This window comes from Trachymyrmex cornetzi, unplaced genomic scaffold (assembly GCF_001594075.2).
Source record: "Trachymyrmex cornetzi isolate Tcor2-1 unplaced genomic scaffold, Tcor1.1 scaffold24, whole genome shotgun sequence".
Taxonomy (NCBI): Eukaryota; Metazoa; Arthropoda; class Insecta; order Hymenoptera; family Formicidae; genus Trachymyrmex; species Trachymyrmex cornetzi.
The window spans coordinates 546,795-566,888 of NW_017297060.1; the positions used below are offsets into that span (position 1 = coordinate 546,795).

Sequence of the window (20,094 nt, forward strand, 5' to 3'; positions counted from 1 at the left end):
CTGACAGCCTACTCAGTCCCCATCTTTATTATGATTTGGTTAAGTGGGGGGGAGGGGGGGCAGCTATAGGTAAACGTAAGTGCCTTAAAGGATGCAGCGCAAAAATTGAAACTATGTGAATATGAAAGCGCATAAATAGCGCAATAATTATATAATTTATTCATTAAGATTTGGTTAAGTGGAGGGGCTAGCTAGGCAGACGTAATAATGTAGTTTTTTGTGTTAAAGCATTTTTAATCTTTTGTAGAAAAAAAGCACGTATAAAATTCCCTTAATTTGATATATTGTAATATTTCATTTAATTTCTCCAATTATTACAATTTTTAACAAATTTTTAACGTGTGACTTTTTATTCATAAATTCGTAATTTCGGATTTATCATAAAATATAGATAACACAAATTTCATGAAATTAAATTTACATAGTTGATATTAGCAAAATTTGCGATAATGGTAAAAACTTTGCGACTACTTTATTGCATATCAATTTATATTTTTCAAATATGTCATGATTTTCAGATTATACTTTTATACAAATTTCGACATTGCGATTTCTGTCAACATTCGGAATAGAATTGCGAAATTGAAAATCACATAGTGTTGCGAAGCGAAGCGATCAAGGAAATGTTATGAAAATGTTATTCGTACAGATTCTGCGAAGTAAGGCAATTTTCACAAAAATATTGTGGAATAACGAAGTAATGAAATGAATACAAATTAAATTTGTGTTATACTAAAAGAATTTTCAAGATATATTTTATGATAAATATGCTTCAAATTTAATTTGTAAATATTTCGCGATAAACTATCACTGAAAAATTCGCAAATCCTGTATCTTACCATAAATATTCTGAACATAAATTTCAAACTCAATTGTAGATTTTGCTAAATTGCAATTCTGCGTGTGTCGCAAAGTGAAATAAAGTAGAATGTAATCATAGAACGATATAAAAGAACTCGATTTTGAACCATTTCGACGTGCAAAAGTACTACAATGGAAGATGTATCCATGAATATTAAAGGACACATTATAAAATAAATGCTGAATTTACAGCAATTTTATAATTTACCTATTTTACCTACATTTTATCAGTTCACTGTAATTTGTATGTTTTATTATTCCCAATATCGTTTATAATAAAATATTATCAGAGAATTTATGTTAAGTGCTCTTGAATTCGAAATAAAATCATTACTTTCTTTTATTATAATCTAAATACAATATCATGTATAAAATTTATATATATCTATAATATACATAAACCCTACGATTTTGAAAACATTATATTTACAGGTATATAAAATTATATCTTATGTATAAAAATACACGTATAAATTTGTAATAAGAAATAATCCAGCACCCAGAGAAACAACATATACTTGATAATTATTCGAATGTTCACAATAATCGTTCTAATTTCCAACAGCAAATACTTATTAATAAATTGTTAAAAAAAAAGTTACTCATTGTTAATTTGACAATTTTTTATTTAGCGCATAATGTTGCAAAGTTTTATTTATTATAAAATAATTTCTATGTATTTTTTTTCAATTTACAATGCATTTGTAATTAGAACGTAAAGAATCAATTTGTTTTTTATATAAAATTTACATTTCACATTATTTTTAAATTTTATTATTGTATTCTACCAAATTTTAAATATATATTTTATATTTCTGAATTAATATATAGAAATTAATATTTTTATGAAATATCTTTAATGGCAATATGGAACTAATAGTCAAGGTAACAAATTATTTAATAATGTCAATTATACAAAAAATTTCGCTTCTAAAAATTCAGTGTCGATTTGCTTGAAGCTATTCATCGAGAGAAAAATATTTGTAATTATAATTATATGTTCCTAAAATTATTATTATTAGTGTTATAATGTTAGTAATAATAACTATATGTAAGTTAGCAACCGAAAATGACTACGACTATAGATAGTTTATTACTGTAGAAATAGTTGCAATTACTATAATTTAAATATAATTTATAGTCATTTTTAGAAACAATCTAATAAAATATTCCTTTCCTTGTTGTATACCTGAGGATTATTTAATATATGAATATTTAATAGAAATTGAATGTGAATCTTTCGAAATACTTCGTGTCCCTCTTGCGGCCAATAATACCAGCGAATGATGAGGCCGCGTGCTACGATGTACAATACCGTATTGTACAAGTGATACAAAAGTCGGAGTTTGGCCAGCTATTTTCATCCCGAGTTCGGCCGCTCTTTCTCTCGTCCCGAGCGGCCTTCCTCTAACCCTTGATTTTTATCGATTCGCTACTACCCTCTTTCTTCTCTCCCTTATAGCCTCACCACAAAGCAGTCCTTGTGACACGCCATAGTAAAATGGTTGTTATGTGTATGTCCGTGTCGACGAAAGCAAACAAAGAGGATGATAAAGAGAGAGAGAAAGAGAAAGGAGAGAGGGAGAGAGAAATCGTAAATTCGATAAAAAACGTAAAAAATGCGCCTCGTATTTTTTTCTATTAATCCACTCTTCGCTAATAAAAATAATGGGTAGAATTCCGAAACTGATACTAAAAGGAATAGATGGTTTCGATTCTGAAACTGATTGGTAAAAAAATTCCGTAATACAAATCCGGGAACTATGATTTACAAGCGAGAGGATAGGATCGCGATATCACAAGTTATGGAATTCTCAAAATGGGATCAAGCAAAGTAGTCGGAAGCATATGCAGACGGTCGCGTAACTTTCGCATAGTGAGCTATTTGCATTTTCTGCTGGATGCACAGAGAGACGGATGGTGATATTCCGGAGTCTGATAATAATTTTAGGATTCTCAGCAAGAGTTTCCAACCACCTAAGTAACTAAAATTATGCCGCCCATAATTTTATCCTCATTTTACAAACTTAAGAAGTTGACAAGTAGTTATGAAGTGAATTATTTCACGAATACCTTGCCTTGAGAAATCGGAAGAGACCAAGTTTCCCTCATTTCTCACAAAATATATAAAATTTCCACACACAAATCCGTCCCTGCACTGCAGATATCTCACGTAACTGATCGGGTCAAATAAATAGGTAAATTGCACAACCAGGATCGCTAAATTTTTATCGCATTGCATCTAATGACGACCAATTTCGAAGGATTGAGCTGATTCGCATTTGACCTCGGGGGTCCGAAAGGAGAGTGCGCACATGCACATATATACTTATACACTTAACCGTATACTATCTATATCGGATGCTGCAACGTGTAATGGCGGTATATGTATAGCGCCACTTCCATTTCACCTCCGTCATCTATTGGAAGCGTCGACTTTCGTACGCCCAGCTATACATCGACAGGCCGGTGGTGTTTATTGAAAGCAAATGAAGCACCCTTTTGTTTTGTCCTACTGCTATAAAGTCTGGCCAGCAGAACTTCTTCCCTTTCTTTCCTTTCCTCTTAGCTTTACTACATTATTTCCACTTGAATCTATCGTCGGGTTAAAGACCCATCACTCCAAACTATCGACTCTCACGCGGCTGTTGCAAGACGGAACAGCTCTTTCTCGCCTACCCAGTCGTTTTTCAAATATTAACGCATTAAGTCGGAAAGACGTAATCTCATGTCCTGTGGCAGATTTTGACGTAATTCTGCGGCTAGCGCAGAAACGCGATGAAATCCCGTAAAAGTGTTTATTGGTTTCTTCTTATAAATAAGTTTTCATGCTGATTTATGCATAAGCGGGTAGTAAAAATACTAGGAAATATTAGATATCTAAATAAATAATATCCAAATATATTGCAGAATAATTCAAAATATTCAATCGTCTAATTTTATATAAACGAAAATTAAGAGTTTGTTATATAAATATTACAGTAAAATTATACTGTAAAATATATCTGTAAAAATATAAAGTTAGTACAATTATTGTAAGGTTATAAAAGATTTGAGAGAATTTACTTAAATAGTCGTTGTGGAATCATGAAACAAAGTAATAATATTATTTTTCTCCGTGAATTCTCTTATCGGATTCTGTTTAAATAAGTCATAATTCTCTTATATTTCAAACCCCATTATTTCAAATATATTATACATACATATGTATATGTTAGATGAAAAGAAAATTTTACTACACGTTTTACTTCCCGAAACTTATTAGAAAACTCCCGTTTGTGATCCAGAATTTAAATCTTGTTAAAAGTTTCTTTTAAAATTTATTTATCAGAATACTGAATACTTTAATCTAAAAACAATACACAGTAAAAATTACAAAGTACAATCAGTCGATCGTAATTCCACGACCAAATTGGAAATAACATGTTTTTGAGATGTGTAGAACGTCCAATACTCCATACAGCTTCACATATTCATGTTCTCGTTGTACCGAATACGCGAAGCAAATACGCGTCGTTTTCTATTCGATCGAGCCAACAACGCAATGCGGTCACCTGTACCACGCCGATATGCAAGTGGATCATTCGTTTATCGCTACTTCAAGCGACTCGTAACTCTATCCAGGGCAATCTAATTTCATTATTCCGACGCAAACGATAAACGCGGGTGCAATTGCAGCGAAGCTATCGTCTAAGCGTTGCCATCGTTGTGACATCGTCGATATCTCGGAGATACTTCAAGAGCTTGAGATCCCGCAACGGAAGATGCGAAACAGAATGATGTGACAGGAAATAAAACAGATCTAACTATTACGTAATTGTTTACGATGCAACGATATCTCGTTCAACGTAGATTAAAAGATAGATTTTCAGGATGCGTTTTTATTGCCGCTACGAAATCAAATAACAACGATAACGATAATACTTTTACGATTCGAAGTAGAAGAGCAAAGATGGCAGCTATGTATATGTACAGTGTCGATAATTAATTTATAATACAAACATCTAGAAAGTTAAATGCGGTGGCATTTAAACCACGTGCTGTAGCGAAATTGTGCTATTGTAAACATAAATTAAATTTTCTAAATTGTTTAATGTAAACTTTACGTGATTAACGTAAAGTTTATATTAAACAATGTTTCAAATCTGTATCATTTTTTTCGAAAATGAATAGTAGTTAGAAATTGAGGAACAAATTTTTGTTACTAAACCGTATATATCTAATACAGTGACAATTTTTCGAAAACTATCGGAAGGATGAACTTAAATCTGAAATTTTAAATAAAAAAGGTTGAGAAAGATATCGTTAGATAAATCTTTCAGAAATAAATAACTTTTACTTAAACTTTTTTTTATATTATTTGCAATTTACAGAAAAATAAGAAAATGTCACAAATTATGATTCATCTATTTTTCCAAACATCAAAAATTATCGGGAATTGAAATTCAAATTTTTTAAATCGAACCCCAAACGTGATGAATGTTGCTGTTTGTACTTTAAACAACAGACCGAAAGAGAGAGAAACTATAGTAAACCTAAATTTTAAATTGAAACATAGTAAGTAAGATTGTTGGATATACTTATTGGAAAGAGAGAAATATCTTCAAATAAAAGTTTTAATATCTTTTACTTTTAATATAAAATAATGTTATTTCTTTTTAGTGCATTTTCTCAATCAAAAAAGAAATGAACGGAAACCTTTTTAAACTTTTCTTCTTCAAAGTGTGCGTTTATCAGGATAGCAGACATTTTGAACATCATTTTAAAAAATGTTCAAAATTTTTCTCCATTTTTCTTTTGAATGTGGAAACGCACTAACAAGAAATATCTAATATTATTTTTTGTTAACAATAAAATATATTCAAAAACTTTTTAAAAAATATATTTTTTTCTCAATATGTGATTGAAGACAAAACAACACTCACAACTGTCTAAAAGTTAAATTCGAAATACAAAATACAAAATACGATTTCTCTCATTTGTAGGTTACAGGCTGTAAATAATAAACAGAAAATCTCGCAGAAAATAAATATTCTATACGGACAAAGAAAATATTTGAACATTGCTTATGTAACATGGGCGATAAAGATTGCAGATGTAATCACCGGAACTTTTCAAGAGGCTCCTCATTACGTCATTGCTTGACAATCTTGTTACTAGTATCGCCGTATCCCTATCGCATGTAGTGTCCCTATATAGACCATTGGCCGTGTTCGTATATTATTGCCAGTTGTCAGTACAGTACACACGCAACGGGAGCTATAGATATTGCCAGTATTGGCAGTCAACTGGCAGTAACATACGAACATGGCCTATATAGAATCTAACCACTCACTGTGATTGTTTTCATTAGTCAATCCTAAACCCTTTCAAAATGGCAATACCAATCAAAATATAGCATACATTCAAAGAACATACATTCCAGATATACACTACATACACATTCACACCAGATTCACACATATACTATACAACCATTTTATAGTGCGTGGCTAAACTATTACAACATACATTCCAGATATACACTACATACACACACATTCACACCAGATTCACACATATACTATACAACCATTTTATAGTGCGTGGCTAAACTATTATAGGGACACTAATCGCATGTAATAAGCCTCAGGAACCGTATAACCTAATGTAAAAAGTCCCTAATGCCCGTACAGAGCATCGCAGCTGCGTAATTGCGTAACGCCATGGGAGCACTTGCCGCGACGTAATCTCGTTACAGATTGAACGAAGCACCGCAAGCTACACGACCGTGAACTTTCATCGAAAAGAAAGAAGGGATAACCTAATAGCCAGGGATAACCATAGTCCAGCGTCTCTCTAATCTCTTTGATATTACACTGGATTAATTCTTTCTATTGATTTACGTAATACGTTTTGTTACGCATTGTTGTTTATTAACTCATTTAATCCAAATTTTTATGAAAAATTAGGATTATGGGAAAGACTATACAGAAAAACGTATATATTTTTCAATGAAATTCATATACATATTAGTTCAGCGCTTTTATATTTTTTATGTATTATTTTAAATATTAGTATAGCATTTAAACAAAAAAGTAAATAAAAGTTTTTTTAGTTATTTCAAAATAGTATTTGAGAATGAGATTTTTTAACAGATCACATTCTTTCTTAATAATTCGAAAACAATGAAAAAGCACTCTGTTAGATACTTATTCATATAAATTAAATAATCCTCAATTCTCTGTGCAGGTACTTTGTTAACTCCAAACAAGAGTATGGTAACACGAGTTATATGGATATATGCATATGTATATACGCAAGAACGTTTTACACAATGTGCTATACATATACATATTACAGCATTACATTTATATAACGTAAAACATGCTGCCAAGTGAATTTGAGAGCTATGCAGCGAGAGAAATGTAACTATAACATCCATAAACCGTTTTACATAATGGACGGTGAAAACGGAACGTCCTTTTCGTAACAAAAATAAATTGTGAATTAGACGCAAATTGTAGTTGGAGATAGAAATAAATAAAACTCTGCAAAAAAAAGCGCACAATTTAAGAAACACCACTAGTTTTACTTTATTCTGAAAATTCTGAAAAAAACAAAAAATGTGAGAAAATTTTGAAGAAATATAAAGAAATATAAAACAATTTTTTAAGCGATATTATTATATATGTATACGTTAAAAATATACATTATTATTATTATATTATATGAAGATTTTTCTCTTTAAGAATAAGTAAAATTATTAAATTTGACCGCTAACTTAAACTATTTTACTCACTTAATATAAATAGATTTATTAAGATAAATTAGACGCTGATTTAATGCACGAATATACATATAACAAGTAGTGGTACGCGGTAAATATAAAATCGTTGCACGATCTCTATGCAATATGAAAATGTTTCTTAAAAAAATATCTTTGAAATCTTGATTAAGTATTAATTAATCACGATGCTTGTTTAGTACATTTTACGAAAAAAATATTCTCTGAGGAAATATCTTTTAAAGACTTGTTAAGAAGGCTTTAACCTTGCAAGCATTTACCGCTGAAGATCTTTGTGTTAATAAAAAAATAAGGAAAAATATAAATACAACAAGAAAATGAAAAACCATCTTATCTAGCAATAATTCTAAAAAAAATGTCACGGTAAACGATTAAATGGAAATATAATGAAAGAACAACGAAAAAACATGAGAAGAAATAATGAATCTTTCAATTATGAATTATGTATGTTTATAGTTAAGAGCCAACGTCATGCGGAATATTTTACTTCTTATTAATCAAAATGTTAGTGACAATATCCGGTTAATTTGTCGATAGTAACGACATCGCGGTTGTTAGCGATTTACCGTGATCGAATTGGATCGTGATGTGACTATTGAAGTGTTCGCATGTGTTTGGCGATGAAACAACGACCGGGATAATTTACTCTCATCCAATCATCAATCACGCGTCGCTAATCTGAATTCTGATCGAGTATCTAATGGCTAATGAAACTCGTTTAATTTCAGATACAATTTAATTTTTGATAAAATATAAAATTCGGAAAGAACAATTTTACGTTCACGTCGATATAGCGACCCGATTCTTTCATGTCTCACTTCATGTCCGATACATCGAAGAAAAAAAACCGATAAATCAACAGTATCCGCAAAACGCGGAAATTCTTTGTTCTTTATTTTCTTTATCGCTTTAACGTATTAACACAAAATTACATTCAATAGTTAAAATGACATGAGTTCTACGTCTGTACAAATTTCTAATTAATATTAGTGATATAAATTACACAAATGCAAAAGAATTAAAAGTTCTTTTTTTTTGGGAATTTTACATGTGTTTTAAATTTTATGTGTTTTAAAATTAAAAGCTGTACTTGTAAACAATTGCCAAGTCTGAAATTGGTCTGAGTTGTTCCAATTTTAATGAGGATAATGTAAAGTGTGATCAAGAGCTACTGTCTAGAGCTACTGTCATAAAGTTGTCGATAGAAATGACTTTTCGTAAGTTTCGACATCGGGATGGAAATAATAACAGCATCTTCGCCTTTAACAAGAGAAGTCGTCCGCCTCGTAAGAAAACTCATTACCGAAGATATATCAAAGTTTACAATGTAATATTCAAACCCAGTATTATAGAATTTGAAAAAAACCTCATAAACTAGTGTTCCTATTATTTCAATTTAAACGAATTTAATTAAAATGTAAATTTAACGCGTGATTTTATTTCAAAAACTTTCCAGGTTTGCTCTCACACAAAATAATATTTTTTGACATAAAACTAACTTTTCGAATTTTCTCTTTCGGATTTTATTTTTTGTCAAAAAGCATTGGGGGTACGCATTTTTTTGATTACCATTTTTTATTACAAAAAAGGAAATGCGAGTATAGGTCAACAACTATGAGTTCGTTGCAAACTCGTCAGTTGTACAAATAAAATACTTGCATGCGTGCGGTGTATGTGTATTTGTTTTCGCGCACGTGTGTACGAAACGTGAGACAGTCTGTCAGTAGCAAGTGGACAGAAGGGTCAGATGTTTTGTGCGGCGATTTATTGCCCTAACATATGTATAGACGCTCTATACATATGTGTGCGCGTATGCATATCATATTCGTAGTATGGTGGGCTCGATATATTTTTATGAAATACACGCCAAAATCTGGGACTCACTTTAAGATTACGTTTAAATCGCAGCGAACAGCGAAAAAGAGAATAAAAAACTATTAAAAAGCTATATCATGTGACAAAAGAGATTCTCCCTGGGATGACTCCATAAAGGATAAAAAGATGCACAAACAGAAAAGATCAAATTTTTGAAAGAAGTTAATGAGACAAATCTAAAGATTATATATATATATATATATATTAACTTTTATTAAAAATAGCTTTCGAGGAAGGATAAAAAAAGGTTTCTAAATAAATTCAGTGAACAATTAACATAAACTTGTAATTATGTGTTAAATTAACGATGTAACATTAAACCAATGATTTGGAAGCTCACTTTAGTGGGAAGCTGTGGTATTAACCTAGATTTGTTACAAGTAGTAAGTGTCTTAAGTGTAGGATCAAGTGGAATGACTAAAACCGCTTATACATATAAATGGGTCAGTACGCAACAACTTTCCAATAATTAAATTAGTAACTATCACATTCTGATAATTTTGTGATAATTATTAACTAAGAAATAACTATTAGTTAAATTTATTCTTCTCTTCATAATAATTTTATATCTAAAAATAATAAATAAAATTTTATAAAAACTATACCGAGTAATAATATATAAAAAAAATTTTTAATTATAAAATTAAATTAAATAAAGATCACTTTTAAGGATCATCATTGCCCCATCTAATTGAGCAGTTTTAATACGTCAGCCAATTTTACATCATTTCTTAGTGTGTCGTTAAGAATGTTAGTTAAGTAACAGCAGTACAACGAAATTAATTACGTGAGATAACTGTAATAGTGTCAATAGACACAGCTTTTGTTCCACGTGGTAGTCAAGATATGAGCAAGTTAATGGATCAAATGATCACGTTAGGTGCGGATATCCTCTTCGATAAAGTGACTAGAGAAAACCGCAAGATTCGATAACGATGTATGGGTTGAAAAGCGACCGCCGTGACACGTTGACGCATGTATAAAATTAGGAAACTTGTTAAATAAATCTTATTTACAGTCACATGTATGGCATGTTGTCATGTATATGAATATGTGTAGAACAAAGTTGTGCGTGATTAGATCAATAAGCGTAAATAAAACAAATTATAATGTTGTTTTGTAATTTGGAAGCAAGAAATTGAGCTATAGATATCAGCCTTTTGCTAAAATGATTAAATAAGTCAAGAAAATCGAAATTTTGCTCACAAATTAAAAAATATAGGGTATTATATTCTTACAATTGATTAAAGTAAATCCTAAAGCATAAGAAAGATACCTAAAACTAGAACATCATTATTTTAATTTTAACAAATATGGTCGATAAAAATGATACGTTTTTAAACTTATTACTTAATCGATAGTCGCATTTCAATTTTGGTTACAATTTAATATTCATACAAAAACTTTTCATTTTTAAATACTAGCCAAATATAATCTAATATGTTAAAGATAATTCGCTTTTTGTCAGCAATACAAAAGAACTGTATATACATACTTAATATGTAACTATTTCTTCCTGATAGAATACAATATTTTTTTCTCTCTTAGCACAACAGTGGCTTCTCTCACGCTGATTTGGCATTGAGATAATAAGATTCGTGAACACCGAGAAGTACAATTTAATCGGCTAAAAATGCTATATCGAAGGTCATTGACATAAATCTGCAGACCGATTCTATTAATTTGTCATCCCCTTTATCTTTTACATAACATTTACATAATATTTCGTCTCTCGCACCCGTGAATCATTTCCGAACATCTACTACTTGCCAATATCCGTAGCTTCGTTAGCAAAATATTGCGCAACGTCGACAAAGAATTAATTCTTCCCACGTAGTTTTGCTCCATATACGCGATACTGCAAACTTCGTTATTACTTTCATTATAATATGCTTCATTAAAATTATTCCCGCATCAGCAAAAGATATAGAAACAAGATGTAAAAATGTAAAAATCTTAATAAATGTAAAGATAACCTCATGAATATATTATGACTAATAGGTTGTCGTCAAGTCCTATTTTTACAATAATTTTTTCATATACAATTTTATATTTTAGAAATTAAAATAAAATATTAAAAAAAATATCAGTAACAATAATTATGAAATGATTCTCTTCGATTTAGTACAAATAATTGCTTGAAAGATGTTAAATATATAATAATCGTTAGTAGGATTTCGAAGTAAGTAATCGGATTTGTTTTACATATATGCAAAATACCGTAATATTAGTATTAATTGTCAGTTATGGATTTTCTATTATAAATAATTATCACCAGAAGAATCAATAACTATAAATCAACGTGAAATAACACCAACAATAATTTTTTTAAGTTTCTATAAAAGTTGAAATACGGAATATTAGAAAAAGAGAAAGATAAATATTGTATTCCAAAGGGAAAAGAGAGAGGAGGGGCAGACATCTACATATAAATTAAGATGAAAGAGAAAAATTAGGGTTGCGGATTCCAACGGATCCTATATTTAATCTTCAATATTAACACACAGTAGAAAACATTGTAACTGTATATCACTATATCCCCTTGCGGCATAATTTTATACGAAAAAGAAAAATATTTCCTACAAAACATTTTTTATTCGTTATACTAACATAAAGGAAAATTTTTCTTTGACAGGAGTATTTTGCAACGACATTCTCTCCTTTTGTGTAAAAATTTTATGAAAGACTGGTATGCAAATACTTTGTCAACTTTCAAAATACATATTACAACGTCAGTAACACGTGTCTAGCCTACTGATACTCGGTACGTGTGCTGGCGAAAGTGCAGACCGGTCGAAAAAGACGCAGGGATACAAGTATACAACGAGGGCGACAACCTGGGATACGTCGTTGCAAAATATATTTCTTCATCACAGTGCTTTGCAATCGCAGAATATGCGACAAATGCACGTCATCGATCGACAAGGTCGTTGATCACGGATACACACATGAATATCAACAATCGCAAATCTTGCTGAACACGATGTTGCGCGTTGTCGTGAATTTTTCGATTATCTCCGTATGCGATCGGCAAGCGTATCGTTTCTCGATCAAACTCGATATAGTTATCTTATTTTAAATATTAAGCGAATTCTTTTCATTTTGCAATGAGATAGGAGGTCTATTCTCATTACCTACAATTCTTAAAAATTTTTGAACTTAAAATGAGATAAATATATTTAGCCAGTGAAAAGAAACAAAGCAAAGATACTGAGTGCAAAAAGTGCAAGTAACGCAAATAGAACCTAAAAAGTCACCTCTAATCGTAAATTCAATAAGCATGTAACTAATAGTTTCGGCTAATTACAGGTAATAATATTCTTCAATAAAAAAATGTATAAGTACACATGAAGATATACTTATATAAGATACTTATATAAGATACTTATATAAGATATAAGATTTTTTATAGTTTTTAGACACAAAATATGGTTGCCAATTTCTCTATCTCGTTACAATTTTGAAAAATTTACAGTTAAAATTGCAAAAATAATTTAATTTTGACTATTATAACTATAATGCATAATGTGTTAGAAAAGTTTTATTGTTATGAATCAAAATTATTATAGGTATATTGAAGATTTTCAGTCCTTAAAAGGAATTTATTGTGATTAGTTAAAAAGATATTTATGATTAATATAGAGTATTCTGTCAAAGTTGTAATTCACACGAACCATAAAGTACCTATTAAATATTTTTTTAATTATTAAAATTATTAAAATTATTTATAAATATATAAGATTCTTTTTAATTTGTTATTAATATTTTTATAAAAATACTTAAAAAAATTTTTTAATTGCTTCCTCAATTTAATAAGTAATACTTATACCACTCTGATTCTGTTTATGAATGCATTTTAAGACTGAAAAAGATTTTATCGCGCAGTTTGCAGAATCAGATATGTATACAAATTCACACAGAAATATTTGAGTACTCAGATCCGCTTTGACCGAACATAGAATTTCCCTTATTTAATTAGATTTTTGATTATGTTAATAATTATTGGATAATATTCAGCAACTTAAAAAATTCTGAAGTTTAAATAATATAATTAACAAATATTTTTGATAGAGATCTTTAATACTCTATGTAAGTTGCAATTTTGACGCAGACTTTTTATATTGTTATTATATTTTATATTAATATTACAAATATTATATTTTTATTAATTATAATCGAAACAAATGTGTGTTTTTAACATGTCATATACTTATAAATAATTACAATACAAGATATATTAAAACAGTTTTTTTGCAACTTGAGCTGCAAATTTCTTAAAATTGAAATGTAATAGAACTATTTGGCAAACAAAATCATATTAGCGTTTCAAAAATAAGAAGGGATTATTCTTTTTATACTTAAATAATAACATTTTTTATTTAACAGTATAATTTATGAACCTTTTCCCAAAACGCATTTGACATTAATTTACGCGATAAACAGCACAGTTACAGAATTTCTTGGATAAACAAAAAACTTTATTAAATAAGGATGAATACATTAATGAATATATATATAATTTGAAAATTTAGTAAACTTATCTGAGTATACGTTCGGATATATAAAATTATTTCAACAAAAAATTGTTGAAAAAAGTTAATCTTCCTAACCACAAATCAGAGAATGGCATTGGTCGTTATCGTTACGAATATGATATGAAATCCAAATGAGCCTCTCCTATCTGTTCCGACGTCATAGATGTCAACATATCCCATCAATATCTTCGAATGGAAACAACCAATACTATTCTGTGAATTCGAAATAGAAGGGATTTATGCATAGACGTTACGTTCGTCCTTCCATCCCTTTACAGAACTTCCAATTTAAATGGGAATCGATTGTAACAACGTGAACGAAATTTCTAACGACTGCTTATATGGGTAACTCTGATATTTTACGTAAAGTACTTATTTTCTTAATGTGATTTAGGTTACTCTATTTTTTGTCAAATGTATGTATTCAATGAAAAATAGAGAAACCTAAATAACAATAAGAAAATAAGTACTTTATACAAAATATCAAAATCATATATGGCAGTTATTTGAAATTTCCTTCATATTAATATATAAAATATACAAAATCTCAGAAATTGGGTTATAAATAAATTATTTATAAATAAGACTATATATAATTTAATATTAATATTTAAGATACAGCTACTTAGAAGTTTTATAATTTAATGTAGAAGTCTTTAATACGAGAGAGATTTCTATATAAATCTTCATAATTTATATAATACAAGAAATAGTCTAGATAGAAATTTTATAATTTAATATAAAAGTCTTTATAATTTAAAACGAGAGAGACCTGCATATAAATTTATGAATAGATCCAGCAATTTGAATCAGATATACACTATAAATCACTTTAGTATTATATTTTCTCTTTACTATCAGAGTAATAGCCTCGATTTACAATTGCACTACTATAATTTAATACAACAAATACAGATTGCTTTAAATAATTCTGATTTTTATATAAACAAAAATTCGCGTAATTACATTTAACATAAAACTTTCAATTTCTAGACGTAAAGATATAGAACAATAATTACATGTTGTAAACAAGCCAATTACTAACATGTCACCAGAACGGAACCGAGGGTTTTTTTATCATTAAATCGGAGGTCGGTCGAGCCGAGGGTCCAATCGCAGAAGAGTGATGGGAGGTCGGCACGTGCGTATGCATACAACATTTATAAGAAACGGCGCCGTCACTTCTCACATCGCAACGGAGAGGTTTCTAATTCGGACAGAGGAAGAACAGCGTGAGTGCGTCAAGGCCGGATCGTTTAATCAAACCGCTCGGTTCGAAAGCGTTATTAACTGAATTTATGTATCTGTCTGTCTCGACTGGAAGAAGAAGATGGACGGATATATCTCATCGTATCATCACGACATGAGAAGAATCGCAATATCGATCGTGGGCACTTGCAAAAAGAAATTAATAAAGTTCTGAATACACTGAACGACTCCCGCAAATTGATTTTCGCACGACAAATTACTCAATCGAAAATTGATATTCTTCCTGTATACGGACAAAAAAGGAATTGTTCAGTTTACAAATTTTGCAGATAAAAAGGTATTTTCTGCATTTTTAAATCAATAGATGGTACTTGTAATTTATCAAGGGATCAAAAATCAACATTTCGTTAATCGCGTAGATGATTGAAAATGAGCAAAGTTAACTGAAAAAGACTGCATTGCCCTAAGGGAATCGAGTATCTCTACTTGTAATTAACCCCAAACTCTATTATCAATATGCCATCGAAGGTCCAGAGGTGGCTAGTAGTAGATAGCATGTACAAAAGCCGATTAACAATCTAGTGGAGATGGGAAGAGAGATAAGAGAGAGAGAGAGAGAGAATGCCCTCCCATGTTTTTTCTCCGTTATGTTATGAACAATCGGGCAATTTCATCGTGAAAATTTCGACACGCGACTTTCATCCCGACAATCGAGAGAATATCGGATACACTATATATGAAATAGAGGTATTAGATAAAACGAGATATTCAAGTGATATTCATGAATCCGTTGCTGTGCATCAATGTTAATTGAGTACTAATTTTAGAATAGCGCATCATTCCATGTACCATCACAGAAATTATCAGTCTCTCGTTACGCATGAGATTGTAAATAAAAACTCGCTGCGCATAAACCTATGACAAAACATGAAAAAAAAAAAATAAATAAATGAGGCAAAATTAGTGCCGTTGATAATCAAACATAACCGATCATTCCCGATGGTTGACGTCATCCAAATAAAGCAACGATGTCAATTATAGTTGCCATACAAAAAAGTAGCCGTACAAAAAAAGTACCGTACAAAATAGTTATCTAAATTTTTTTTAATATATATTGTCAAGTCATTGCTTTAAAAAGTAAAAAAGAAAAAGTAATCATCGATTGTTTTAGAGAAAAAATATTCATAGACTTTTTTGACTAAAAAACTAATCTTTATCTTCCAAAGAACAAAGAAGGAGAATGTATAATTTCAGGTGGTTTAAAGTCATAAATTTAAATGCCATCGGGGATAAGATTGAAATTATGGCTGCGTTCCATTGGCTGCTCACAGCTCTCTTGGAATTATTTCGTCTTTGTTCCCATACAGAAGTTTGCAACAATACCGCTGCAATACTCCGAATGTTACTACAATATTGCTGGAATGTTGCAATATGTTGCTGTAATATTTTTGGAGTGATCTGTCTTGTGAGATAAATGTACCAGACAGTGGACTTTACTTAATCATTGGACAAAATGACAAAAATTTTAAATATCGAACTTTTAATGATACGTACGACTTCAAATAAATTCGCATTAAATTTTTATAAACAATGAATTTATTCAGAGTCATACGTATTATTAAAAGTTTAGTTTTGAAATTTGTTGTCATTTCGTCCAATAATTGGGTCATTATCTGCTAATTAGTACATTTATCTTATGAGTTATTTATCAAATTTTAAACGAGGACAAATGACGCTCATAAGCTTTATGAGCGCCAAATGGAACGCTCCCAAAATAAACGATGTCGATCGTCTTTATCCAAATCGACCGGGATAAAATCTCATGAACATTCCTGGTCGGAGCAGACCTGTCGATGCAAGCCGTCTCGTGATGAGTTTCTCCCCGAGGCGTTCACCTACTCTTCTCCCGGGGATACAAACTCGATCGTTACTGGAACGCATCCGACGCATAGATACATTTATGAGGAGCCAAAGCGTGCCAGTGCGCACACAGTTCATCGTCGTTATTCTCGGGAACGTACTCAAATAATAAGAGTCTAATGATAGTAACGACTGTAACGGTCGCAAAGCCGAAAATACGAATAGCAACGCGCGAAACGTTTGCGCAGCGTTTCGGGGAATTCGGGAAAGAGCTGCTTGCAAATTGTACCCATACATTGTCCTGTCGTCTGAAGTCACATCTTTGGGAGGCGAAAGCATCATTATCCTTCAAAACAACATTTTTTTGTTTGTACTCCATTATACTCAACAAAGGTGTTATCTTAAAAACGATACAATATCCTTTCTTGATTAATTTTGCCGAACAAGTCATCGTTTTTCATTGTATCATAGATATAAAAAAGAGAAAAAGATTCAATCGGAGCATCCGATCGAGGCTATCAGTAATAAACGACAGATATCAAACAAGTTGAAGATAATAAAATCACAAAGAATCGCGACACAAAGGACCGGTATCCATAGTCCGTTCTTAATCTCAAGATTATCTCGAGCAATGTCTTAAAATGCTAATACAGATCTCTGATTGATTCATGACATCTCAAGATCATCTCAAGCAATATGTCTTAAAATGTTAATACGGCTCTCTGATTGATTCATGACATCTCAAGCATCAATCTTAAGACCATATCGAATCTCGAGCAACGTCTATGGATTCCGCTCAAAGGTGTTTGCACTTACCATATGAAGTCCTTGCAATGGCTGCAGAAGGTGGGCTGCTTGAAGAATCGGGGCATAAAGCTGTGATTCTTGACCATGTAGACATTCTTCTTCTTGAGGGCGCCCTTCCGGCCCCGCAATTTCTTGGCAAAAGCGGTATTGGTGTCGCCGGTCCCGAGGGAGTCCTCGCACGTGTTGTTGTCCTGATCATCCGCCATGGTTCCGCCGCTACTACCGACTGGCTGTTGCTGCTGTTGTTACTGTCTTACTGTCGCTGACCGGCCGATCGACGGGCGAGTCGACGGTGTCCGGTGCCACTCGCGGGCGGCTCGTCACCGAGGATGACGCCGGCTTCCTCGGATTCCTCCGGAACCTCAGTCAGATTAACGATGCCCGCGATTCTACTCTCGAACCTCTCTCGGTTACGCGCGCGCGATTCGTTCTGCTATTCCGACGACGATCGAACTCGGTACGGAGAGTGGAGACCGCACGCGGGAGCTGTCACACGGCTCCGACGACCGACGACGGTGTGTCTCGCGCGCGCGACGCTTGACGGACGACGAGGAGGGAGCGCGAGAGAGAGGGTGGGGAGAATTCGAGAGAGCGAGGAGATGGAGAGAGAGAGAAAGAGAGAAAGAAACGACGTCGGCGCGCGTGGTTCTTTCGAGCCCGCGACGTCCAATCGAGTCTAGGTGTTAAATAACGTACTCTCCTACCGCTCCTGGAGCTCGCACCTTCTCTCTCGACGACACGTCGGTCCGACCGACGTACGACGGCTATCCCGATTCCGTCGGCTCCCTCCCCCTCGCGGCTCCACCGGGCGTTATGCTCTCGCGTTCCTTCTCTCTCCCGTTCGTCCCGTTTTGACTTCACGCAGGAGTCTATTCCTCCCTTTAGCAGCGTATTATCTCCGTCGCTCTACAATAGTACTATATTACCTTCTCTCTTTCAGCACCGGTCGCTTGACTCTCCGTCTAATATATATGTATATATTCTCTCTCTCTCTCTCTCTCTCTTCCTCCCGCGAGAAGTGCGCACCTTCTCGTTTCCCCACTTTCCCCTCTCCTCCCACTACGCTCGTAATAACAAATACATACTACTCCTACTACACACTTGCCTACTTCGGTCTCTCTTCCGCTCACTCCCTCTGTCGGGCGATCTCGAGCTTTCCTCGTCTGACGCCCACCTTTCCCTTTTGTCGCTCTCACTATTCCGTATCTTTCTCTCACTCTCCTTAACAACTTTCTTCTTCTCACTTTCGCTCGCTCCGATTTCTCGTCTCGCTCCCTCGACTATCACGACTACCTCGCGTCTTCCTCGTCGTCGCGAGCCTTCGTCGTCCAGGCACCTGGTTCTGCGCGATGTACCGTCTCCCTCTATTCCGCGCGACGCCGCCGCCTCCTCCCGCCAACCCTCCGGCGACGCTTACGTTTACGGACCGTCCTTGTCCGTTCCGCGGTGCAACGCCGTGACTACCGCGCCTCCGTTAGTATGTTCTTTTCTCTCTCTCCCCCTTTCGGCCGCGCGCGCGCGGGTTACCCGATAATTTTAGACTCTCGGCGCAGTGGCTCGGCACAGCCACTGCTCAGCCTGCGCTGCGCACTCGAATATCGACATGCGACCAACGGTGGCCGGTGGCGGCCACGAGACCCGTCGGCCGTCACCCGCGAGCCGCACGCAACGGCGATGAGATCGGCGAGGAAGGTGACAGGATGGTGGAAAAACTGGAAAGGGAAAAGTTGTATGTTTCCTGCTTTCTTGCTCGATTCCTTCCTTCCTTCCTTTTTTTTCTGGCCTATAGATGCCCAAGTCATGCTTTTCCCTTGTCACTTCTCTTTTTTGCGCGAGATGCGCCCTGCAGATTCGCAGCAGCAACGAGATGGAAGGGAGAGTGCTGGTGGTAGTGGTGATGGTGGTGGAAGCTCGACCTCTGCCTTCATCCATCTATATCCTGATTTTTGCGCGCACGCGTGTGGTGTGTATTGCTCTCCCAGTCTCTCTCTTTCCTTACGTTATCATTTTCTTTGTCTTTTTTCACTTACTTTATTATATAACTTTTCTAGTTGTACTTTTTTTTTACTTTGTACATGCGTTTGTTAATTTTTCTTTTTTTTTTGTTACTTGCGCTTTTCCTATTGAATGCCTTGTTCATTTATTTGCATACTCTTGGAA

General features: G+C 33.2%; 1 protein-coding gene across 2 annotated transcripts in view; it reads right to left on the bottom strand.

Annotated features, from left to right (window-relative positions):
• Pkc53E (Protein C kinase 53E) overlaps positions 1-19,494 on the bottom strand; it is a 66,299-nt gene extending 46,805 nt beyond the window's left edge. The window contains exons 1-2 of one of the 2 annotated variants that reach the window (XM_018507488.1): positions 19,228-19,494; positions 17,944-18,323 (exon numbers count right to left, since the gene is read on the bottom strand). In XM_018507488.1, the coding sequence (XP_018362990.1) occupies positions 17,944-18,140 (197 nt within the window). In that variant the 5' untranslated portion in view covers positions 18,141-18,323; positions 19,228-19,494. Of the gene's footprint in view, positions 1-17,943 lie in introns of both variants that reach the window. The other variant, XM_018507490.1, reaches the window with a different exon arrangement.
• Between the last annotated feature and the right edge of the window lie 600 nt (positions 19,495-20,094).